Source organism: Camellia sinensis, chromosome 14 (genome assembly GCF_055761805.1).
Source record: "Camellia sinensis isolate YWXY chromosome 14, ASM5576180v1, whole genome shotgun sequence".
NCBI classification, from domain to species: Eukaryota; Viridiplantae; Streptophyta; class Magnoliopsida; order Ericales; family Theaceae; genus Camellia; species Camellia sinensis.
In genome coordinates this window covers 21742501-21768106 of record NC_138974.1, presented here as the reverse complement: position 1 = coordinate 21768106, position 25606 = coordinate 21742501, and the positions used below count along the sequence as shown (strand labels likewise).

General features: G+C 37.1%; 1 protein-coding gene and 1 pseudogene across 3 annotated transcripts in view; one reads left to right on the top strand and one right to left on the bottom strand.

Annotated features, from left to right (window-relative positions):
* The first annotated feature begins 11135 nt into the window (after positions 1-11135).
* LOC114308256 (E3 ubiquitin-protein ligase KEG-like) overlaps positions 11136-25606 on the top strand; it is a 42098-nt gene continuing 27627 nt past the window's right edge. Inside the window, exon 1 of one of the 2 annotated variants that reach the window (XM_082906784.1) lies at positions 11136-12057. In XM_082906784.1, the coding sequence (XP_082762910.1) occupies positions 11312-12057 (746 nt within the window). In that variant the 5' untranslated portion in view covers positions 11136-11311. The remainder of the gene's footprint in view (positions 12058-25606) is intronic. The other variant, XM_082906783.1, reaches the window with a different exon arrangement.
* Positions 24155-25355, bottom strand: LOC145807400 (vesicle-associated membrane protein 721 pseudogene; annotated as a pseudogene). The gene has a single exon (XR_014350456.1). The product of XR_014350456.1 is annotated as a vesicle-associated membrane protein 721 pseudogene (transcript).

The following is a 25606-nucleotide window of genomic DNA, read 5'->3' as shown; positions in this document are numbered from 1 at the left end:
CACTCATGTTCTTCATGTTCATCAGCAGAGGGAAACCCAGAGTTTCCCGACCTCTTTTCCTTGCATGTGGCCCTCGGGAACACACCTCGGCGAGGAGGTGTGGAACCTCGGCCTAGACCTGGTTGGTGTCCAGCATGTTTTCCGAAATCATTTGTATACATACGAAACTTGTTGAAGGTGCATTCAATAGGCTTTGCCATGTGTTTGTAGGATTTGGGCTTGTCTCGACCCCGACGTTTGAAGAAACTATGTGAGTGGTATTTTTAATAAAGCTATGTTACACTTGCTTTCATAAATCTCGTCTTGCCTTGTTTTGAAAAGTACTTGATCTAGCATGAATGACTATCCCTACTTGCATATTAAACACTATCTTGTTTTGATGACATGTCTTGAAAGTCCTTAGTTGCAGGGGACTATAATGCAACTGCACTCTTGTCTTGAAAGTCCTTAGCTGCAGGGGACTATAATGCAACTGCACTCTTGTCTTGAAAGTCCTTAGTTGCAGGGGACTATAATGCAACTGCACTCTTGTCTTGAAAGTCCTTAGCTGCAGGGGACTATAATGCAACTGCACTCTTGTCTTGGAATTGTCATCACCCCCTTGTATTAAGTAGATGTAATAACATCCAAAGAACTTGAAAGGCCGGCAATGAACTTGATTTCCCCCTTGATTGTAAAGTATGATATGTATTGTTTTGAAAGAAATCTTGGATATCAATCATGCAAAACCTTTATTTCTAGTATCATTCACTGAGTATCCAAGCTCACCCTCTCTATATATATGTAGGTGAAGAACAAGAAGGCAATGAGGCCTAGACGTGTAGCCGATGTGTTTTTGGATGCATTGCCGACGTGTTTTGGATTAGCATTTTGTACCATCTTGAAGATTATGCTTCTTAGTCTATATTCCATGTGTACTTGTATATGTCGGCTTGAGAAGCCTTTTGGTCAAGATGTATTTTGTATCTCATTCCCTTATTGTATCTAAGTTGTAAGACTTGTAAAAATGTATGTAATTGGACTTAAGCACGGCTCTCATGGACTATTAGATTCAGTATATGTATATGTGTAGCTTCCGCACTTGTAAGCCCCATATTTTATACTCTGATTGTGTATGATTCTTGTAAGTCGGCCTTCGGTAATCTCGGATTACTAACCATCACGGCACCAAACTACTAGGGGCGGTTTGGGGGCGTGACATCCACAGGAAGTATTCTTTCGATTTAACTAAGGCAGATGATATTTTTGATCATCTGCTTGCGGCCAACTTCCTTAAGTTACCAAAAGGGGTTAAAATTCCATCTCTTGATGAACTTAAAGGAAAAGTATATTGTAAATGGCATAATTCTTGGTCTCACTCGACTAAAAACTGTGTTGTTTTTCGAGACAAGATCCAAAAACAAATTCGGAAAGAGAGTTTGAAATTCCCAGCCAAAGCTGAAAAAGCCATGGGGATCGACAGCAATCCATTTCCAGAAATTGGAGAGGTGGCAGCCAATGTCATTATGTCAGACTTTCAGAACCTGTCTTTGAAAGAATTGGAAGAAGTCAATGTACAGATGCATGTGGCCAACCAGACAGCAATAAAAAAAGACACTAGAAATCTACCAGCTATTGGACGAGATTTCTCACATCAGAGGGAAGACTCTGATGAAGAAGCACTAGATGATGACTCCTTAGAGGCAGCCGTAATGCAGAGGATGTGTCCCAGGTGCAGACTGGGTTATAAGTGGTTGAAAGGCCTTCCAGTTGATGGTAAGCAATATTACAGGGATGTGCAGAGGCGTCCCAAACCAACCAATGCTTATAATAAAAGGCCGTATCCGACTAATGTTAGGCGGCAGCCATTAGTTGTTGAGCCTGCAGTTGATAGAATGCATGCTAAAGGCAAGAGGCCCTTATATGAGACCAGGTCACCTAACTATTACAGAATGGAGAGTAGTCATTCTGAAAGAAGATTGGAGAAAAGTTCAGGTTTTAGGATCAAAGCCAGAAATTGGCCCCCTGGACTAGCTTCACGGAGGACAGAAAATGATCACCATCATCGAAAGCCTGAATCAGGCTCAAAGCTTGGAGACAAGGCCAAACAATTGCCTTCACAGCCAGCTTCGAAGGTGACCTCGAAGGAAGAAAATGGCAGTTCAACATCTGGGTCAGTAAATTCGTGGGTACCTGGGATCCCAGATTGGTTTGTGATGTAAAACAAACCTAGGGAAATGCCTACCCAAAGGAATGTTGAAAATCAAGGTAGGATGGTTAAGCCTCCTTTGGTGGCCCCTGACAACTGGGTATTGCTGAAACACCCAAGAACGAAGGAACCAGATATGGTCCCCATTATTTCCAGATCACAAAGGAGGAAAATTTAGCGTAGGTACACCCAATACCGGCAAGACCTGAAAAAAAGTGGAGAGAGTTCTTCATTGATCCAGACTGAAGAAAAGAAGAATCGAAAGTCAGACCATACTCCAAAGCCAGTTCTACAAAGCGAGGTGGGTTGCAGCAGAGAACAGTTGGCCAAGGTTCATTCTGAACTAAAAGTCAGAGAGAAGGATAGCGTAGCAGGGTTGGAGAAAGCTCTGATGGGGAGTGGTAGCGAGACAGAAGAAGAAATTGGCATGAGCCAAAAGAAAGGAATGGTGGAAGAAAGAGAGGTAAAAAGCAAAGGTAGAGGGGTAAAGTGAAGCATTGGCCAGCCTTATGCCATGAGTAAGAGGGTTTGGCTCAGAAAATTTAAGGCATTTGGATTGTAACTCAGTAAAATAGGGGAAAAGCCAAAACTGAAGAATCCAGAATGGCCCCCCCTTGATTAGCATCTAAGGGTTTCTCACAGAAAAGGGAGCAGACTCTATATACGTGACCTAGAACATGTGGGGCTAAGGCCACCTTTTTCTGTAAAACAAAGGCTTTGGCAAGAGGGGCAAATTCAGGCATGATTCTCTGAGAGGAGGTGCAGAAGAGGAATTTGCAAAGCCAATACAATAAGAAAGAAAAGAATTCCCTATCAGTCACAAGGCCCTCTCTTTTATTCTCAGCCCTAGCGAAATCACTATAAGATGAGTTAAGGGAGGGGAGAGAGAAGGGGACTACTAAATCAGGGTAATCCGGTCCAAATGGGATACCAATGGGGGATAATCCTAGTAAATGGCAAATATCAAGAACAGTAGGGGCCATCATCCCGCATCTAAATTGAAAGAAGTTAAAGATAGGATTCCAAAAACACAAGGCAGCAGGAATAAGGAAAAGGTCCTCTGAGATAGTTACCCTGGATAGTCTGAGAGCATCGAGAAGGCAGAGTTCTTGAAGGTCCAGGGTCCTAGCAGGAACAACCCGATCATACCATTCTTGCCACTCTGGTATCACCGTGGGCCAGCATCGGTAGGGGCGATTTATCCTCCAGTTCTTCCAGTCAAGACCACCTTCGCAAAGGAGACACTGGTTTTCCAGACGGGGACATAGGGCTGGGAGCTCAGTAAGGATCTCTTTGAATATGGGCCCAAGCACGTAGTCTTGCTGCACATGGCGACGAGGGACAAAGATGCGTCCATCAATAACGCTTTTATCCCCAGCTTTGTACTTTTCACATTCTGCATCAATGATCCTCTTCAGGGCCACAGATGGGCTCGTACGCTTTACGACCGATACTAAAGGAGAAGCCATTGACAGTATGCTTTTCTTGAAAGTGAAACCGAGAAAGGAAGTAGAGAGGAGCCGAAGATCGGTAGAAAGAGGGGTTTGTGCGTTAAAAGAGCAAGTGGTTTCAGAGCACGAAACAAAAAGGTTTTTAAAGCCTTTGTGTCTGAAAATATATTGCGTAAGTTGTTAAGCATTAGAAGTGCGAATACAAAAGCCTTCCTTCAATATTGATACTTTTGGAGGGAAAAACAAAGCCCAGATGTTGAGGCTAGCTTTGAAGTAAGATATTTGGCTTCGAAGCCCAGTTTTAGCGCCAAAAGCCAAAAAACAACGACTCCGAAATAGAGAAGCCGGCTTCGAAGCAGGTTTCCATACCCAAAATATAACAATATTTGAGTGTTTATTTTACTTCAAAGGGTTTAAAGACCTGTTTTTTAGGTTTTTAACAAAGGCAACGTCCTTCGAGGCAAAACCTGAGATTCTTTAAGGATGAGATTTGGTGTTTGAAACATCAAAAGCAATAATGACAATGACTAGATGTTGATTATGGTCAAAACAGACTTTAAGTATAAGATTGCTAGATCCGAAGCACTGTTTCTAATTAAAAATCAGCCAAAACTGTCAACTTTATTCCACAAATTGGAAAAGTTCATAATTGGCTCTTTTAAGTGTTTTATTTAAAACAAATAAGTCCAGATTCAAAGGATGAAATTGTTCAATTCGAAGCTCTGAATTGACTTTTAAAACACAAGTGAAAGCAGGGTCAAACAATGCCAAATGAAGAAGAATTTTGTTTATATTAAAGCCAAAGCGATTACATCAGGTGACCCTATCTCGGTATAAACTTGAGCTCATAAAAATAAGGAATGGAATAAATAACAAGATCATGAAATTTAGTCCAACAATGATCAATAAACTTTTGTTCTTTCCTTATTCTATCTTCTAAGTCTTCTAGCATTGGCTGCATAAGTTGATGTGTTCTCACTTCGTAGTAGAGCTCTTCAGCCTTTATTTCGAAAGCCACCTCTCTTAATTCTTGTTCCAATTCGTCAATGTCTAAGTCATCCCAATATGCAGAATCTTTATTCTTAAAATCACCAAATTCTTCAATGAAGTTCTCTGCTTCGTACTGAGCATAAATTCGAAGAGACGAAAGTTGGTCTAAAGATTGTGTAGTAGCCACAGAATTTCGATGCCAGTGGAGAAGCAATGGAAGTTGGTCCAGAAACATATGAAGTTCTGCCTGGGCAAGGGGATTAAGGACATGGCCCCTAGTCAGAATATCACAAGCCCATCGAAAGTTCTTGAGAGGGACTTCGTCCTCAAGAACATTAAAAGGCAAGTGAGAGAAAGCTGCAAGCAGAAGTTGAGCTTGTTTCCACTCAGCTGGAGTAGGAGAAGGTAAAGGTTTATAAGGTGGGAAGACGTTTTTCATGGATAGGGCAAGCTTCAATCTCTCTGTCCAGCAAAGAGTTGGTGGAGGAGAAGGTATGAATACTTCAATTTCGGGAGACGAAGAAGAAGGTGTGGATGCTTCTATTTTTGGAGATGACACGGGAGCAGAAGGAACAAAAGCATTAATATAATCAAGCCAGTCAGAAGAACAAATCTTCGCCTTCTGGGCTAAGAATGATGGGTTGTACCCTTGTGCTTCTTCTGGGCGGCGGCAGCGTGCACTATCTTTGTAGGCATGGAGGATGTATACCATGCTACAAGCAGATTCTCCTCCAGACTACGTCGATGGTCAATGGGCACATAGGGATAGACCACTGAACTTCGAGCCTAGGAAGGAAACTCTAAAGGGTCAGTAAACTCAACAAAATGGTGGTTGATTCGCTCCTTCAAATCACAGGTCTCAGATGTTGACCGGCTTGTCCAGTCAGAACCCTCAGAAGATGAAGAAGTTGCAGCTTTATCCCATACAGAGACTTGTGAAGAAGAGTTTCTTAAGTCCATATTTGCAACTTTTCGAATCAAAGGTTTGAGAGCAGTTTATTCGAATTGTAAGGATGAGTTAGAGGAAGAACTTCTTGTGTCTATACCTGCAACTTTCTGAATCGAAGGATTAAGAGCAATATGTTCATAGTCTAAAGGTTGGTAATTTGCAAAGGCATCCATGACTTGAATATAGAAAGGTGAGTAAAGGTGGCTAATAAATGCATGGACGTTCTTTCGAGGAAGAACAGCATCGACATATGACTCTTCGTGTGCTCGATCACTGGAGGAAAAAATTAATTCGGCCATGAAGTGTATCAGTCTGTTTGAATGCTAAGACAGTAGAAGTGCTTAAAGGATTAAACGAGAGTTTAATACAGATAGTGAGTGACAGTTGCATTTCTGGGTAGATACAAAACCCATGCACGTTCTAAGACGTGGGGAAACGACCCTGATCCAGTAATATCACCAAGTCTTGGGTATATTAGTGCATGGGGTAATGTTGGCTTCATATTTTGTACAAGCCAGTGACAATTCGACGTGTGGCAAGGTAAGGGCAATATGGGAAACCAGTCAAGTCTCCGATTCTGATCATACACGTGGCAGTTAAAATTGGTTGTTATAAGATCTAAGTAACAGTGGATCAGCAAAGAGATGCAAAGTGACGCGGCTTCAACGGTTACTCACATTCAAATTCAAATATAGGAGGGGAGCCTAACTGCAAGTGAAAGCGTAATGGAACTATTCATAAGGCAGCATGATCAGTGATTATAGAGGAGTAGTTCGACGGTTTAAAGTGCAGTTCGATGGTTATCTTTGGGGAGTATAAATAGCAGGAAGGACCTCAGAGAAAGGGGGGGCTCAGATCTAAGAAAACCAGTCTTACTTTACATATTCCAGTTTTTATATTTCCTGTTCTTTACATTTCTGTACTTTAAATTCCTGCACTGCACTTCATTTATAGGAGTAGTTTTCGAGTATATTGCCGCTGTAAATCTCTACGAGGTTGAGATCATTGTAAGTCTTTCATATTAATGAAATGCTTCAATTTATTTAACTGTTCTTATGCTTAAATTCTCCTAAATCAAGCTACCAGTAAGCCACCAGTAAAAGTCCTCTTCATTGAGGCTGAAAGAACCATAACACAATTGTCTGAATAATTGGTTGGCAATTACAATTCTGTAAGGACTGATTGATCCTTGCTGGCACACTCATAATTACAAAAATAACCTTCGAAAGCCAAAAAGCCAACAATATCTCAAAATAGAACTTATTAGTTCAAAAAATCTTAAACAAAATCTAAGCTGCCTCACTATTTGTGAATATAAACTTTTAGATAATTAACCCTAAATAGTATAATATTTGTGATTTTTTTTAAAAAAAAGTTCACCAAATACAAAAAAAGAAAGAAAAGAATTCAGTACATTTTTTATTTTGTTGTGTTCAATAAATTTTTTAGATATTTTTGTACGAATTTTATACTTTTAATTATATCAAGATTAAATAGATTTCAAAAATATAAAGATTTTGATTAAAGTATTTAAAAAACCACTAAAAATACAAAAATACAAATTAAAAACTTAGAAAATTATTTTAAAAAAGTCCATATTTAGGATTTTTTTTTTAGTTTTTAATAACAAGATGTATTAAAAGTAGTGGAAATAGAAAGAAATTTTTTAATATTTGCTAGTTTTTTAATTTTTTTTGGATAACTTTTAAATTGTAAATCTTTTTGTTGAGTTACCAAACAACCGCTAAGAGAAATGGTGGCCATTATATTGAAAAATGTTAGAGATCTTAAAAAATTTATCAAAATTTCTACCAAATATCTCACATAAATGTGAGACTCACATTATATAAATCGCATGTGGGTCTTATATTTATGTAAGACATTTAACAAAAATTTTAATATATCTTTTAAAATCTCTAACATTACTCACAATACATTACATGCAAATAGACATTTGGTGGTCATGCCAGATGTTTTTAATACATACGAGTGGCAATTTACTTTATTTTTATATTTACATTTTAACCTCAAAAGTTATAATGATTACATTATTAGTTTACAAAATTATATTTTGATCTCAATTGTAAAATCACATATTAAAATGGATTATATATATATATATATATATATATATATTTCATTTATAATCAAATAATATTGATATGAAATTAAATAATAATTAAAATTTTGAGATCTTACAATATAATTGGTTAAGTTAGAAATGATATTAAAATTTTAGATTAAAAAAAAAAGGTTCTAGAAATAGGATTTAGTGTTAAATAATTGATTAAGTTAGAGATTATATTTAAAATAACAATTAGTTAGGTTTTAGGTTAAGGTTAAATAATTAGTTAAGTTGGATGGAACATTAAAAATAGAAGAGAGAGAAAATATGAAGAAAAATAATAAAATCATAAGGGTATTGAGGTAACTGGCCCTGTTTGTTTTGGAGTGTAATAGATGGGAGGGGATTATGATGGAGGTAGGGTTATTTAGTATTGTGTTTGTTTGTAGAGTTGGGGAAGGGGTTAGAAAGGAGGAGGGGATTAAAATGGAGGTTGGAAGGATGATTAAGATGGAGGAGGTAGAGATGGTATTAGAAAAATAGTGAGGGGATTATAAATTTTTTTATTTTTTACATATTGAAATTTTTTTTTTAAACATTAATGCTTAATTTTTTATATTTTTTTATTTGTTTTATTATTTTATATAAAAATAATTTAACAATTCTTACGCTAACAACTATCATAAAAATAAATACAATTTTACTTAATCCTCTCACTATCAATCCCCTCATTATTAATTCCCTCCATATGTGTAGGTAATGAAATTAACTGTTGCAATTTATTAGTTTAAAGTTTTATAATTATTTTTGAATTATAGGAGGATAAAGTGTTATTGGCTTAAATTATAAGGGTCAAATGAATTTTGCCAATTTTTTTCTTCGAAATAAGTGAAATTAATTTTTTTTTATAATTACAAAAATTAAAATTATTTACAAGTTTTTAAAACCAAAATATTTTTTTTATAATTTTTAAATATAATTAGAAAATTTTAAATATAAAGACTTTTTTGAGAAGCTAAGAGCATCTCCAATGGTTCACTTTTTTTTTTCATCAAATTTGAGTAAAAAAATGACGATTTTCTCAATTTGATATGAGCTCTTCCAACGGTTTGCATCAAAAGCCAGGGATGTCCGGTAGGACGACCAACCGGTCGACTGGCCAAGCGCTGAATACCTACATCAACCAACGCAAGAGCTAACGTACTGACTCTCTCTCTCTCTCTATATATATATATATATGTATCTTTGTTCTTATTCAGTTCGCTTTCCGATCCGAACAAATCTAAGCGTACCGAAGCAATCCTCTCGTCTTCTCAAGCAAACCCATTTCGATTTTCTTCACAATTCTTCAATTCCTTTGCTCTATTCGCCATTGAAAACTGAGATTTCTTGTGGGTCATCCTCATTTCGTATATATCAAAGCAACAACGCTTCTTCAACAACAAGGCCTATGCTGTGTAGTTTGAGATCGGAACATACAATGGCTAGCCAATCCCAGAAGCCCCAATCTGTCCATGAGCTCACCGTCAAGGTTTCTTAACCCCTTCAATCCTAACCTTTGCTTCTTTTTTTTTTTTTTGCCCCCTCTCTCTCTGGTTTCTTCTTCTTCTTTGGTTCTCTCTGTAATTCCTTTGATCAATTATTAAACAACACTCAGTTTGATCAATGTTGACCCGAGAAGAAAAAACTGAGTGTTGATCACCATCATGGCACACCAACAATGGTGAAAAATCATCAATGGTGTTGGTTTCTTCTTTTTTGGTCCAATTGTGTGCCATTTTCCTGGGAAAAGTGAAGGGTAGAAAGGACATGTGTGAAGGTGTTGTGTTGATTTCTTTGTGTTCAGAAATGGAGCCAAGTTTGAGACAATGAAAAGCTGCACTAAAGCACTGTTATGTAATATTTTTGTATGTAGGGACAACCGGTGGGATGTCCTTTGGGACAACTGGTTGGACGTTCGGCCAGTTGACCGGTGGGATCACTTCCAACGTAAACACACAGTGAAATGGTGAAATCTCACGTTGTCCTCAGTTTGATGAAATTTTTGATTCGTTCTCAGTTTGATATCAGTTTTGTGAAACCGTTGAAGATAGAAAATGTGACTTTTTTCATCAAATTCAAATATGATGCCACATCTGGTGCAACGTTGGAGATGGTCTAACAAAATAGCTTAAAAGCCTAAAAAATTTGAAACGTTTTATATGAAAAAGTCAAAGATTTCATTTGGCTAAATAACACCCAATGGTGCCCCAAAAAAAATAAATTACAAAATCATGAAAAAGTTTTTACATTTAATAATTAAAATGCTATACTTTTTCATTGGTTTGTAAAAAAAAATTCTCTTCTCCACGAACAACTATTTCCCCTATCTCATTTTCTCTTTACTTTTTGTATTTTTTTTTGTGTGTTAAAAGTCAAAAAGTCATTCAAAATATACTATTTCCCCCCCCTCCCTCTCGCTCTCTTTAAATTTGGTGAAAGTCCATCATAAAGAGTGCACAATGCATTGCATCCAAGAAAGATCTTATTTGGTGATAAGGACACGTTAGAAAAATTTGGAAAATTGGCTGAAAAAGTCGTCGACTGTAACAGGTGGTGGTGTTAAGCTAAAGACTATTCACAATATTAGGGTGGGAAAATTGGGCTGAGGACACAAAGGGCAAAAACATGCCCAACTCATGTTGTTTAAGGAAAAAAAAAAAAAAAAAAGTCAAACAATGCACAGTGCACTGTGACAGGGGGAATTGACAAGTGCTCAGTGCTAACTGAACTGTGCATGTCAGTGAAGGATAATATCTTAAATTTAATATTTTATATAATATTTTAATATAATTTTTTCGTAAAAAGTCAAAAATTTATCCCAAACAACAATTTTTTTCTCTACTTTTTTAGCAAAAAAAAATTAAAAAGTGCACTTATTATATAGTTCATCTCAAACAATCCTTACATAATCAAAAAGCTAAAAAGTTAAAAAGTCAACTCACATCCCAAACGAACCTTAAGAAGTATTTTTAGAGTGTTATATTGAAATGTTATGTTTGGAAAAAGTACACTAAGAAATTTTTGTGTGTGTTAGAGTAAGGGATTTTTATGTGTGTGTTATGTTAATGAGTTTTTTTGGAGTATTATATTAGAGTGTTATATTTAAAAAAAATACACTAAGAAGTTATTTTTGTGTGTTACATTAAAATATTTTTTTGTATTACATTAAAATATTACACTAAGAATTTTTTTTTTTTAAACAACATAATAGAATAAAGGTATAATCGTAAATTTAATTTTTAAACAATATATTAAATCTATTTTTTCAAAATCAATAAGACTGATTATCTATAAAAAAAAAAATTCTTAAAATTAAATGAATCATCAAGAGTTATAGATATTATTTTAATCAAACAAAAATAACTAAAAAAAATCAAATAACTAATTAAAATATCTAACTTCTCAACACAATATACACAGATAATATGAAATATATGAAAGAATCCCATACCTACTACCCAGATTTACCGGGTTTATTTCCACACGTCTCTCTCTGCGCTCCCTCCAGGCCTTCATTTGCGTATTCAAATTCACACTCTCTCTCGCACCGACCTCTCTAGCAGGAATCAGAGACCTTTCTCTCAAAAACACTATTCGATCAAAATTGTGAGAGAGAGAGAGAGGAGATGAATTCGAAAAAGAAGGCGGCGATGACATCGAAGACGATGATGGTGCTAAGCTGCTCGATCTGTCAAGCCAACTACGACGACGAACAGAGACCCCCACTCACCCTTCAATGCGGTCACTCTTTCTGCAAAGAATGTCTCGCTCGCATCTTCTCAGCTTCACCCTCCACCTCCCTCTCTTGCCCCGAGTGCCGCCGCGTCTCCGCCGTCGGCAACTCCGTCTCCGCCCTCCCCAAAAACTTCTCTGTTCTCGCCCTCCTCCAATCCAACTCCTCTACTCAATTCAGCGACACCGACGATGAAATCGATGACGATGATGATGAAGACGGTGGTAAAATTGCTTCCCTCCGCAGCCTCCACGGCGGTTGTGGCGGCCGCGGTCGTGGAGGATATCGAATTGATGTTGCGAGGCATCGGGATTTGAGACTTGTTCATAAATTCAGCGAGGGGAGGAGGGTGGGAGTGGAGGTGTGGAAGGGTTTGTTGAGTGGCGGTGGGGGCTGCGGCTGCGGGCACCAGGTGGCGGTGAAGAGAGTGAAAATTGGGGATGGGACCGATGTGGATTGGGTACTGGGAGAGCTCGACAAGTTGCGGCAAGCGTCCATGTGGTGTAGAAATGTGTGCAATTTTCATGGTGTGATGGTAATGGATGGTCATGTGTGTCTTGTTATGGATAAGTGTTATGGTTCTGTTCAGTTAGAGATGCAGAGAAATGAAGGGCGACTCACTCTGGAGCAAATTCTCAGGTTTTTTTTCTCTTATATTTATACATAGATAAATATATTTTGGTGATTTTTTAGCCTTGAATTATGAGCTTTGTTTATTTTGAGTTGAGATTCAAATCTTTGATTTTATGTGTGCAATTTGTATAAAGAACAAGATTGACCTTTATTATTTTCATTTTTTATAATTGGGTATAGTGTTCTAGTCAGGGTCCTTTGGGCTCATCTTGCAAGCGCAAACCGAGTATCAAATGACACCCTTAATTGCATTGCATGAGGCAAACTGGAGGGGCCGACAAGAGTCGAAGCCGAACAAGATCGATCTTTTAACTGTTCTATTATTTGTTCAAACAAATTTCTTTCATTAAAAGAACATAAAATAGTGTACCCCAATTCGGCATCGCCTTATGTTGTATGCTTAGCCTGTGTTTCAGAGGAGGGATTTGGAAAATGAAAGAAAAATAGAATAGAAAAGTGAACAAAGTTTAACTTATATTTCATTCACTTTTCCCTTATTATTTCACAGATCCCTTCTTAATCCTTGATCCAAACACACCCTCAGAGTGTTTGGAGTGTGGTTATTGCAGGACCTGTGTAAATGCAACCATCATAGTGAAATTTGGGGTGGAAATAATGCCGCCAAAGAAAATATGGAATTGAGTGCCTTGTTTGTTTCAATGTAATATATTTTAGAAGAAAAATGTTTTCTCATGACATTTTCCTTCTTTTTTTTTTCTTTTTCTTTTCTACATTTGATTAACCTTTATCACTAATTTACCAACATAATAAAATGCACAATAGCCCCAAGAAAGGCACTTAACTTATCATGCATAAACACAAGAATATAAGTACTTTATAGTGCATACATACTGGCTACTATATTAACATGTATACGAGTGAGATCGGACATAAACCATACCGTGAATATTTAAGAAAGTCATAATTAATGAATAACTTTTTTAACAAGAATACTAGAAAATCAGTTGGCCACATACTAGGAAGGTCATGCATTCTTCTTCTATAAGGGTTTCTCATAGCCCATTTGGGGTGGGTGTTTCAGTTCTAGAGTACACATGGCCATTTGAGTGGCCACCTGGTGGGAGGCCTCCTTAGTTTGTCTTCAGGACCAGTGTGGTTTAGGACTAGATCCAGGCTTGAAGGGTTTGGGTCGGGCCAATATTGGAGTTTTCTGTTATTCAGTCTTCTTCCCATTGGGTGAAGACAGATTTTGCTGGGGAGGTTGTGTAGAGGGGAGATGTATTACAGACAAAGGGGTTAGCTAAGGAGGGTTCCAATGGTGGTGGGGAGGATGCAGCTGGTGTAGGTTCAGGGGGCTTTGAGGAAGGAAGGGAGGTTAGAGTTAGTGGCGAGAATGTGTAAGGATCAGCATGATTCAAGGCAGGTTGAGGGGGTGGCTACCTTGGGCCAGATGCTTCAGTGGGGGAAGAGCCTTTTGATGGAGTTTTGGGAATGGACTTATGTGGCAAGAATCAAGAATATTCATCTCTTTTATTTTATCAAAAAAAGGAAAGGAAAGAAAAGAAAAGAATATTCATATATTGTTTTCTAAACTCATTTGGCTTGATTACCTTTATCTATGAGCCTTTTGATCATTTTGAGCTTGATCAAACGAGTGTGTCTGAGTGGAAGAATCAACAATTTTGTCACAGCACCCGGGGATAAAGTAGTACGGATATGGAGTAGAGGAGGGGGATTTGGACAAGGTTCTTGAGGAGGAGGATTCATTGAAGGTTAGGAGTATGTCCATACAGTGTTCCTACTCAAAAGGGCAGGAAGAGAGGCAGAGGTTGAAGGACATACTGATATAGTAGAGGGCTAAACTTTGAGTGACTCATGCTGGTTCGGAATTTAATTTGAATTTGATGCAAAAAGATTTTCAGTTCTCAAGTAGTGGATAAAATTTATGGTAAAGTAGAATATTTCTCTCTCTTTAATAATGGAGGTGAGTGTTGAAGAAGTAGACTGATTATCAGGTACGAGGTACACTTAGTGTTGTCATTACTAACAAGTTATGATTAGTTGAGGACCTTAAAATATGGAACATGGAAGAATTTAATTAGCAAGCACATTGAAAGGCCAGAGTTCTTGTTAATATTAAGGATTTTGATGCCAAAGAAACACAAAGGAGCTTATAGAGGAGGAGGTGGAGGAGGGGTTATGGTAGGAAAGGGAAAAAGGGGAAGTGGGGCAGATTATGCTGATGGAGGAGATTAGTTGGAGACCAAAGGCAAGGTCTTTGTGGTTCAAGGGGATAGGATAGGAGCACAATTCCGTCATCAAATGGCAAATGCTCGTAGGAGGGCTCTTACCAATTGGAAGGTTGATGATTTTTGGGGAGAAGACATCTAGAGAAGAGGACATTGGGGCGGAGGGAGTTCTGTTTATTTTAGAATTTGTACTTGGAGGAGTGTGATAGAAAACCTCATCTTGATGGATTGAATGTTGCTTCTATCTCAGAAGTAGAGAAGGAAGGGTTGGAAAGGCATTTTTTCAGAGGAAATTTTGTCATGTCAGCTCAGCTCAGCTCTGAAGAGTTGTAATGGGGACAAGGCCCTAGGTTCGGATGGGATGTCAATGACATTTGCCCAAGCCGGATTGAGTTTTTTGATGGAGGAAGTCATGACTTATGCATTAATTTCATGAGTGTAGTAGGACATTTGAGGGGGATAAGCCACCTCTTTTATTGCATTATTTCCAAATAAAGGTGGTGCTATGGAGTCCAAAGACTTTTGTTCTACCAAGCACATTAAATATGTTTTTCTTTATCAAAAAATGAATTATTACATTATACATCAACTATATCATTCTCCTCTAGGGGTTTATCATCAGCCCTAATGCCATAACAATCTACAAAGCTGTTGTTGAAGAATCAAATTCAGTGGCATTTAAAATCTGCAAATCATTAAAAGGAAGTTACATACTCTGTACAATTTCAGTGTTTTCTTTTCTTTAAAGAAACATAGAAAATTAAAACTTGAAATTCATGTGGAAGTATTTATGCATGTAAATCTAGTATTTACGTATCTTATTTAAACTATATTTACATATATAACATTTTGTATGGTACAATGCCACCATTTTCTTTACTCTTAACAAAATTTAGAAAATGGAAAATAATTTAAAATTGTTATTACACGTAGTTCTGCAGGTGTAGTTTGGACTCTTTTTTTGTGGAGATCCTTTTAGGATTGGGAGGCAGATTCCATTGGAGCTCTTTTGGGGATGCTCTAGGATGTGCACAAGGGGTAGAGAATACTCTAGGTCAGAGAGGAGTCAAGAATTGTTTGTATTTGAATCTTCCTTCTATTGGAGAACGAAGGTCTCTTCTAATGTGCCTTTTTTTTCATTTTTTTTTTCCCTTTCTTTTCCTTTCTTGGACAACTTCTCAAGAGGTGATTTTAACTTCGGACAACTTGAGGAGGAGAAAATTCGTATTAGATTGCGTGCATATGCAAGAGAGTGGAAAAGAGTGTGAATCATCTCTATCTCATTGCCTAATTGCAAAAGGGAAGTGTAGAGTGGATGATGCCTGGTTGGTCAGAGTTCCTTTTGTATAATTTTTATTTTAATATGTATGAATTTTATTACAAAAGGAGCACCAAGGCACAGAATGAAAACCTGTACATTAAACTACTGTAAAATGTGTAGCTAGTTCGGTCAGAGATCTCTTTTCAGCATGGAGAACAGGTTGTCCTAAGGGAAGCTTTGGGAACGCATTGGGGGCTGCTTTTTTTTGTGTTTTGTGATGGAATGATAGAAATAGGAGGCCTTTTGATGGTATAGAGGTTCTATTGTTTGTTTGAAAGGTTCTGTTCTTGTGTCTTTAGTTTTTTGGCTGAGAGAGTCGTTTACACTTTCTTTATTTCATTTTGTTTACTTTTTTGGGGAGTTGTACATCCTCAAGATATGTAGGAGGAGATAGTTTTGCTTTCTGTACGTCCTGTGTACAGTGTTTCGCCACCTTTTGTGTCACCACTTCTTTAATAAATGTTTACTTAACAAAAAAGATTACAAAATATAAATGTTACTTTCTCAAAAAAAAAAAAAAAGAAAAAAAAAAAAAAAGAAAAAGAAATTGGAAAACAAATAACATATTAATATTATACTTGTATCATCTACACGTTAAAGTTCAAAAACATCTACACATCTAACAAGTTTTCACGCTTTATACAATAGATCAAATTTCATATATAAAATATATATGTAATGTGTATAAGGTATACATGATAATACGTGCGCGCGCGCACACACAAACATAAGAGGCAAAGAACTAAACATGTTTGCTATATAAACTATACCATCAAAGAGACAATTTTACCTTAAACAACACCCCCCCCCCCCCCCTCTCCTCTCTCAAAAATAAAAAAAAAATCTTGATAATTGTCGATAAGAATAAAACTGTGTAAGCCCTATCAACTCCTTAACATGCACAGAGGAATACACCGTGACTTTACTCAGATTTGGGTGACTAATATTAACTATATATTTTAAGAATTTTTTTCAAACCAGTATCTTTGATGCCAATAACAACCCGAAGTATTGTGTACTTAAATTCTATTGATTCAACAACCACAGGCATCAATGGAGACAATCATCACACCAGCTGTATATGTAATGCACTTTACTAATTGTTCCTTATTGACAATTAGGGTATTTACCATGGGTATTCAATTAGAAAGTGCATTACATATTAGGGTATTTGTGGTGCTGTCATGTACCACTTAAAATACAAATCAAGCTATCATCACCTCCCATGTACTTTTCTCCACCCACCTTACTATTACATACTAGGAAGACAAACGCTAGCTAGAGTTACGTTCTCCTTCTATTATTACATAGTGGAAATAAACAAAATTAATACAAAAATTTTATTTGTATCGATTTATATCCTTGCAAAATTAATATCCTAGTCATTAATAGTAATAACCCTCCACCGAGCCTTCCTTTATCTCAAGGTTCGAAGCTGCTAGAAGATTTTATTTGAGCATTCTACTCGACAAAATCCTAATATTTTAAGAAATAACTAAAACTTAAAATATCCTTACCATTATATGAGATGACAATGATTCATGATGATGATGTGGTGGTCTCATTTACAAAAGACATGGATGAAGATCGGGAAGATCTCATCTGTCGTCGTAATGGAAATGACTACTATGTCATATTTATTATTAGAATGTAATAATTATAGGATAATGCGTTTCTAGCATGTGGATGTCTTTTAGTTATGCAATAATAAGATGTGTGAAGAAAAGTTTTTAAGAGGTGACAATGTGCTGAAAAGACATCCACATTTTGCAAATTTTGGTAAGAAATATTTAGATAATAAATTAAGGAGTGAAAATTAGCCTCGTCTTTAATAATATCATTACATGTAACATATTTTGCTAATTTTAAGAGGTGACAATTAGCCTCGTCTCCATATTTTGCTAATTTAGTAAGAAATAGTTAGATAATAAATTAAATTGCATATAGTAAGTCATAGGACTATGCGTAATAAAAATGGAGCCTCATCTCCACATTTTGCAATTTTAAGTAAGAAATATTTAGATAATAAATTAAATTGCATATCTTGCTCATAAAAGATTTATCAATATAGTAGTATCTATGTTGCATGCACTTAGGTGAGGATGTCGAGTGAGGGTGAATGCAGGTTTGTATCTAGGGTTGGATCCATCAAATCTTTAATAAAGGATATGCATATACTTGGTATACAAGTATCCAGAAATTAGTTGTATATGGATATGTTGTCTAATTGAAAAGAGTATATATAGATTTTATAGGAACATGAGTCACAAAGTTGACCCAATTATTATTTTCAATGTCACAATATTTTGGTCAAAACACAATGATAAAGTTTGACATGTAAATAAATGCATAGTAGCCAAAATATAAGGGGCCCCACAAAGCACGTTGATCTTTCTTTCTTTTACAAAAAAATCCAAATAGGTTTAGTGCGGACATAGAGCAAACCAAACCATGGTAACCTATGTTACATGGACTTAAGGACGGGTGTCAGGTGCGGGTGCGTATCTAGAGGTTGGATCTATCAAACGTCAAATATGAGGACATGCGGACTTGGCAAAAAATGGTCATGTTTTTATATTTGTAATATATTATGCGAGAAAAAATGGTGTTATGTGTAACAGAATGTCAAAAATACATTTTACTCATTTTAGAGGAATTACACAACAATGTATACATGTAATGATAGTATTAAAGGCAAATATATAAGAAGTATCCGATAGAAATTGTTGGGTGTTCGACATAGGCATTTGATTTATTTTAAGGAGTCCATGTAACATAGTGGTCAATAACCGACAAACTTTGTTGGTGAAACGAAGCAAAGACTATTTGATTGGTTGGTGGAACAAACCATGAATTCTTTCATTCACCACGTGGTCTCTCTAGCAAGACAAAAATTTTAAACTTCATTTCTCTAGACAACAAGACTATCCTCTCGAAAAAATGGTCTCTCTCTCTTCTTTGACAATAATTGATTTGTTTCAATCCTTCTCTCTAAAAATTGGGACTTGTCTTCCTCTATCAATTTGTCAAAGGTACCATTCTTTCTCTTGTAGAATGTATCTCTCTATTATGACTATCTTTTTTTGAAGAATGTATCTTCTACTTTCTTCTTCTCCTCAATAGTGAATCCCTACTATTGTATTTAATGTATTTGTTTTGATTTTCAATATTTCTGCTCAAAAAAAGAAAAAAATAATCACAAATCAACATAGTTGTGTTCATGTGCAAAGTGTTGAGTTTGAGCCGTATGCCACATTCGTGTCAATGTCATGTAGTTGCCCTAAAATGGCGAGTCTATGTAACAAGGAGAAGTATATTATTGTGTCCTTACTGTGCCTTTGCCGCCTTCATTTTCTTACTTTTTCTTTTTACATTTGCCCTGCCAACATGTTCATATGGTGTTGTTCGTGTCTAGTGCCTATGATTTTTTTTTTGAAAAATGGTGGCTAGGATTTTACCACTATCCACGTGGATCAAATCAATGTTCCCTACAGGAGTATTAATTGGTCTATGATACACATGGTCATATACCATCAGTGCCACTTCTAATTTCTTCCTAATAAATTTGTTTTTTATTTTATCTTTTCTTTGACACTACTCATCCATCTCAACATTCTTGTTTCAGCTACACTTGTTTTATGAATATGTTTTTTTCTTAGCCACCCAACATTAGATGTCATATATCATAGCAAGTCTTATAGAAGCCCATAAAATTTTCCCTTTAACTTAATAAAATCGTACGATCATACAACACTTTTGATCCATCCATTTCATCTATATCATTTTAATTCTATGTGTCACGTTCTCTTCAATCTTTGTATTTTTAATAATAATTCGTGTGATATCAAAATAGTAACTCTTCAATATTTTTTGCCCATCAGTTTTACTCTATTTTCATCCATATTTTTAGTTAAAGTTATGTGAGCTATATTTTGTTTTAGTCCTACTTAACCTAAATCCTCTCCACAATTTTAGCTTAAACTTTGTTTCGTCAACTAAAACTATATGGCTTTGTTTGGCAGGTTGGGTTGGGGCTAAAATAACCAATAAGTGAAAACACCCAATCACATCACTCTCTTTACTTTTCTGCACGTCCTTTGTTTCAATAAGTTTGTCCACAACTAATGTAAAAAGCCAAGGACTTAGTGTTGATCTTGATGTAAACCTATTGTTATTGGAAATTCACTTGTTTCTCTCCTTAATGTTCTTGTCTAGTCACGACTCCATTGTACATGTACTTAAGTAAATCAATATATCTCATTGATACTTTTTTCTTTTCCAAAGTTGTCCTTATCATCTCCTTATGAACCCTATCTTATGCTTTTCTAAGTTAATAAACATTGTGTGGGACTTTTTTTTTTTTAAATATATTTTATGTTCCTTGCATTTTCCATTAAAGGCCTAAAGTAGAAAAATATCTTCATAGTATGTAATGGGCCTCATATTTCTCTGGGTCATCAAATATTTTTGAGAAATTCCCAACTGTTCCTTCAAATCTATTCTATCAGTTTTTTATGATTGAAATCCATCTTCATTTCTCACTCATTTTTCTTAAAATGTTTCAAGTTTTTTGTGTACACTTGTAAGTTCGGTGCAACTTTGAGTGTCACATTTGTTCTTATGCATTGCAACCAATATACATTTTCTCAATTCATTAAACATTTTGTTAGTTGTATGGGACGGAATGTTGGGCAACTAAGAAACAACATGTAAATAAGATGAGTGTTGCTGAGATGAAGATGTTAAGGTGAATGTGTGGCAAGACTAGAAAAGATTAGGAATGAGTATATTCGAAAATGGGTAGGAGTAGTACCGATGGAAGATAAGTTGAGAGAGAATAGATTGAGATGGGTTGGTCATATACAACGGAGACCAACAGAGGTAATAGTGAAGAGATGCGATACAGTGACGGTAGATGATAGTGATAGGGGAAGGGGTAGACTTAGATTGACGTGGACTAGTGTAGTAAATAGAGATATGAATATCCTTAATTAAATAACGAAATAGCCTTGGATAGAGTTGAGTAGAGAAGAAGGATTCATGTAGCCAACCCCATTTGATAAGACTTAAGGTTTGGTTTGGTTTATCAAACATTTTGTTAGAATTTAAGATGTTATTAAACAAATTACCAACCAAATCGCCCTCTCATCAACCAAATACTCCCAAATTTCAGTAGCAATTACATTTGGTCTTACAACTTTTCTTGCTTTCATATAGCCTCCATTACCTACATTAGTCCAATCTTGAAAAATAATTTAATAATTAATATTACTACTAGAGTTATCAAGTTATTATTCTAATTGGTTTTCATTAAATAGTTTTTCCAAATTTCTCTGTATATCATAACCTCATCTTCTGTAACTAGCACTCTTTAATTTTTACACTTATTACACTTAACATAGTTTAGGTCACTACTTTTTCCTTCTCTTATTTTGGCAAGTTTGTTTAGTTATTTTTCTCCATCTTTAGAATTTAATTTAATTGTAAATCCTTTCTTAGCTTATATTTTGGCTAATTTACATCTTTTAAAATTTCATTATTCCTACATATCCAAAAAGTTTAGGTTTTGATTACTTTTTGAATCGCTTCATTCCACCATCAAGTTTTCTTAAATGGTGCGTGACTTCCCTTAGATTTGCTAAGAATCTCTTTGCTTGTTTTTTAATGTAACTAGCCATCTGTTAGAATTAATGTATAGGAAAAGAGAGAGAGAAACAAATATTAGAATTAATGTATAGGAAAAGAGAGAGAGAGAATAAATTGATTGTATTATTGATTGATTTATTGATATGTTACAATGATTCCTATATATAGAAGAGTAGGTGGTAGTAGGTGGTAGCTGGAGTAGGTGAAGTGGAGGTGGTAGTGGTGTAGTGGGTTAGGTTTAGTGGAGTAGGTGAGGTGGTAGTGGTGTAGTGGGTTAGGTTTAGTGGAGTAGGTGAAGTGGAGGTGATAGTGGTGTAGTGGGTTAGGTTTAGTGGAGTAGGTGAGGTGGTAGTGGTGTAGTGGGTGGATTTTAACAGCCCCCGCAAACTCAAGGAGGATAGAAACTAACCAACTTGAGTTTGGAGAGAGTAACAAAACAAGAAAATACATAAAAATAAAAGAGGATAGGAGACACTGTATGGTCGTGTCAGACCATTGGTGAAGACACTGGATGGTGGTGTCATAACGTTGTAGAGGACACTGTATGGTGATGTCATAACGGTGTAGAGGACACTGGATGGCGGTGTCAGACCGATGTAGAAGACAGTTTATGGGGTCATGTCGGACCGTTGTAGCAGACAATGTTGTGACAGTTGTTGTGACAGTTTACAGAGTCTTGCTGGACCCTTGTAGAAACTAACCGGAATCAATGTCGGGACAGTTTACAGAGTCTTGTCGGACCCATGAAGGAGCTAACCGGAATCAATGTCGGGACAGTTTACAGAGTCTTGTCGGACCCATAAAGGAGCTAACCGGAATCAATGTCGGGACAGTTTACAGAGTCTTGTCGGACCCTTAAAAAGTCGCACCCTCAAAAGGTGTGCCCAATCTTTCAAAAGGCGTGCCATCAAAAGGCGTGCCCAATCCATAAAAAGACGTGCCATCAAAATGCGTGCCCAATCCATAAAAAGGCGTGCCATCAAAAGTTGCGCCCTCAAAAGGCGCGCCCACTTCATCAAAAGTCGTGCCCGACAGAAAGCGTCGAGCCATCAAAAGGTGAGCCGGAGACGCGGCGAGGCACGTGAGCGACAGAGCGGCGTGTCGGCCGCGTCGTCAGTGTCAATATAAACCAATGCGGAGGCGGAGGAAACCAAACCAGACTGAAACCTCTGAACTTGTTATTCTGAAACAATCTGTAAATACTCTATATCCAACCCTTCTCGGAAACACTCAGCAACCCAAAAAACATGGCCTCTTCTTCCCGTTCAGCTACCCAGAATATGGCCTCTTCATCCCGTGGTCTACTCACTCTCTTTCCCGACCTCAATGAGTCAACAAGAGAGAGAACTGGTGCGGTGGCCAGTGAACCTCAACCAAACACCTCTGTGTTTGCTCCGTTGAACTTTCCGATGCGGTCGGTGGAGCAAAAAATGGCGGTGCAAACTGATATTGAGGCCAATCAGTATACTCTGAAGTCATGTGTGGAAACCATGACTGCGGTCACAAACTTGTCGCACCGGCTGCAGAGCAGGACAAATGAGGTGCAACAGTTAAACGCCCAACTGGCTCTGCTCCAACGCATGTATAAGGATGCGCGAGCAGAGATGAGTGTCCTAAAGGCGGAAAATAAGGAGCTGAAGCGGAAGGCCACCGTTATGTTCCGATTTGGAGGGCCGCCATATGCTGCAGTGGAGGAGCAGGGAGTAGTGATCGTGCCCAGTGGAGTGGGAAACACGGAGGCAACACCGTCAAGGGCCGCCCAGGACGGAGGCAAGAAGAAGAGACCGGCGGCAGAGTAGAGAAGAAAATCCCCGCCTGTGAATGTGGTTGTTTTGTTTTTGGTTGGTTGTTTGTGTGATTTTTTTTTTTTTTTTTTTTTTTTTTTTTGTAAAATTATGATCAGGGTTGATCCCTGAGATGAATAAAAGATGGTTTGGTGTGCAAAGCTATATGGTATGAATGGAATTTGAAAAAGATTAAAAATAAGGTGAAAGAAAAATAAAGAAAGAAATAATAAGAATAAATGTGAAATTAAAATGAAAGATGGGTTCTATACGGATTTGTGAAAAACGGTAATGGTGTTTGGCAAAATATATATATATATATATATATATATATTTTTTGTGTTTTTTTTTTTTGTGTTTTTTTTTTGTGTTTTTTTGAAGAATAAGAATAATAAAAATAATATATGAATGGAGAAAGCATATAGTGGGGAGTAGGGGTGTGCATAATACCGCCAAAACCGCCAAAACCGCACCGAACCGCACCGCCAAGGCAAATTCATTATTATTTGTCAATCGAACCGCCGGTTTTTGGTAAGAAAAATGGCAAATTCTAGTGACATTTTTATCAATCCGCCGGTTTCTATTTTTCTTCCAAACCGCACCGACCCGCACCGCTATTAAATCATGTTTTATAGGATTCTAAAAATTCTTTTTTACTTAAGTTTGCTTGTTGTTCTATACCTTAGAATATAGTATTACATTAATGCTCGAGGGGAATTTTATGTATTGTATTTGATCATTGCAGCTTCCACAGATACTTGTAATGAACTGATGGCATAGTCGTTGATATTATCATGTTGTTGCTACACTTGCTGCATCAGAAGAAAGTTTCGCAAGATACTTAACATCACGATGTCTCTCGTCTTTTTTTTACTCTTTGATTTAAGTTTTGTAATTTGAATTATATTTTTTATAAACCGCCAATCCGCCCGAACCGCCAAGGCAAATCCGCCATTATTTGCCAACCGAACCGCCGGTTTTTGATAAGGAAAATGGCAAATTCTAGTGACACTTTTATCAATCCGCCACCCGCCATACGGTTTCTATTTTTCTCTTAAACCGCACCGACCCGCACCGCGCACACCCCTAGTGGGGAGCATGAGTGGGTATGGATTTGTAAAAAATAATAATAAAATAAATGAGTGGAGAAGGTTGGCCCACGCACAATTAAACTATGATCAAAATTAAGGCAATGAGGATACCAAGAACCATAAGCTTTATCTTCATATTCTGTAACCACATTTTCCTCCTCATTTGGGTACCCTGGGTCCTGAAGTCTTGTGCCTGAGAGCGAAGGTTCTCTGTTTTATCCACTAGAAGCTCAATCTTCTCTCCACGATCCAAAACCTTCTCAATATTTTCCATCATCACTCCTTTGACTTCTGAAACCTGAGCCTTTACTTTGGAAAGCTTGCTGATCTCCTCTGGATGATCCACACAGTACTGTATCTGCTCCTTAAGTTTGGGTCCAAACTCCCTATTCAGGCTATTAGCAGCAGCAGTTGCAGCTTTTCCACCACCATATCTCTTGGTGAAATCCTCCTTAACTCGTTCAAGAAATGCCATTGGAATCTGTCTGCCAGCAGATTCCACAGCGACGACACAATAAGTGAAGCCGTCTTCGACGAGATAGTTGAAGGTGTGGCCATCGCAGTTGTAGGTGAACTTGTTGTTGGAGGAAGGGAGTTTCTGGAGGCACTGAGAAGCGATGCTCGTGAAATTTCCAGTGAATTCGGTGAATTCGGCGAGAACCACTGTTCCTCTAGCCACGAAGCTGTAGATCAAAGACTGTTGCCCCATCTCTCTCACACTCAAAACCCTAAAACTTAGAGAGACAAAGGGGTAGAGAGATAAACGGACGGAGAAATTTGTAGAGAGAGAAAGTGATGTGCCGAGAGGGAGAAGGAGGTTTGAATTGGTTGAGCTCCGGCGGGCGGTCAAGGCAAGGTTGCCGCCCGCCGGAAGGCGAAGAACACCAAGATCTTTAACCTTGCTCTGATACCATGTTAGAATTAATGTATAGGAAAAGAGAGAGAGAAACAAATATTAGAATTAATGTATAGGAAAAGAGAGAGAGAGAATAAATTGATTGTATTATTGATTGATTTATTGATATGTTACAATGATTCCTATATATAGAAGAGTAGGTGGTAGTAGGTGGTAGGTGGAGTAGGTGAAGTGGAGGTGGTAGTGGTGTAGTGGGTTAGGTTTAGTGGAGTAGGTGAGGTGGTAGTGGTGTAGTGGGTTAGGTTTAGTGGAGTAGGTGAAGTGGAGGTGATAGTGGTGTAGTGGGTTAGGTTTAGTGGAGTAGGTGAGGTGGTAGTGGTGTAGTGGGTGGATTTTAACAGCTATGCCACTTGGAATTAAATCATCATTTGAAGTCCATTTTTCTTCCTTAATTATCCTACATGTAAAGAGGGCTAAATTTTGACTTTTAAATACATTTAATTCGTGGGTGCCTACTTGCTCTACTCTTCATTTTCCATCTTCTAATACATATATATTAGGTAGTTAGGCTCTCTACTACTATTACTTTACAATCATTCAATGTTCCATTATCAACTCTCCTAATAAGAAAGAAATATATTTGGTTT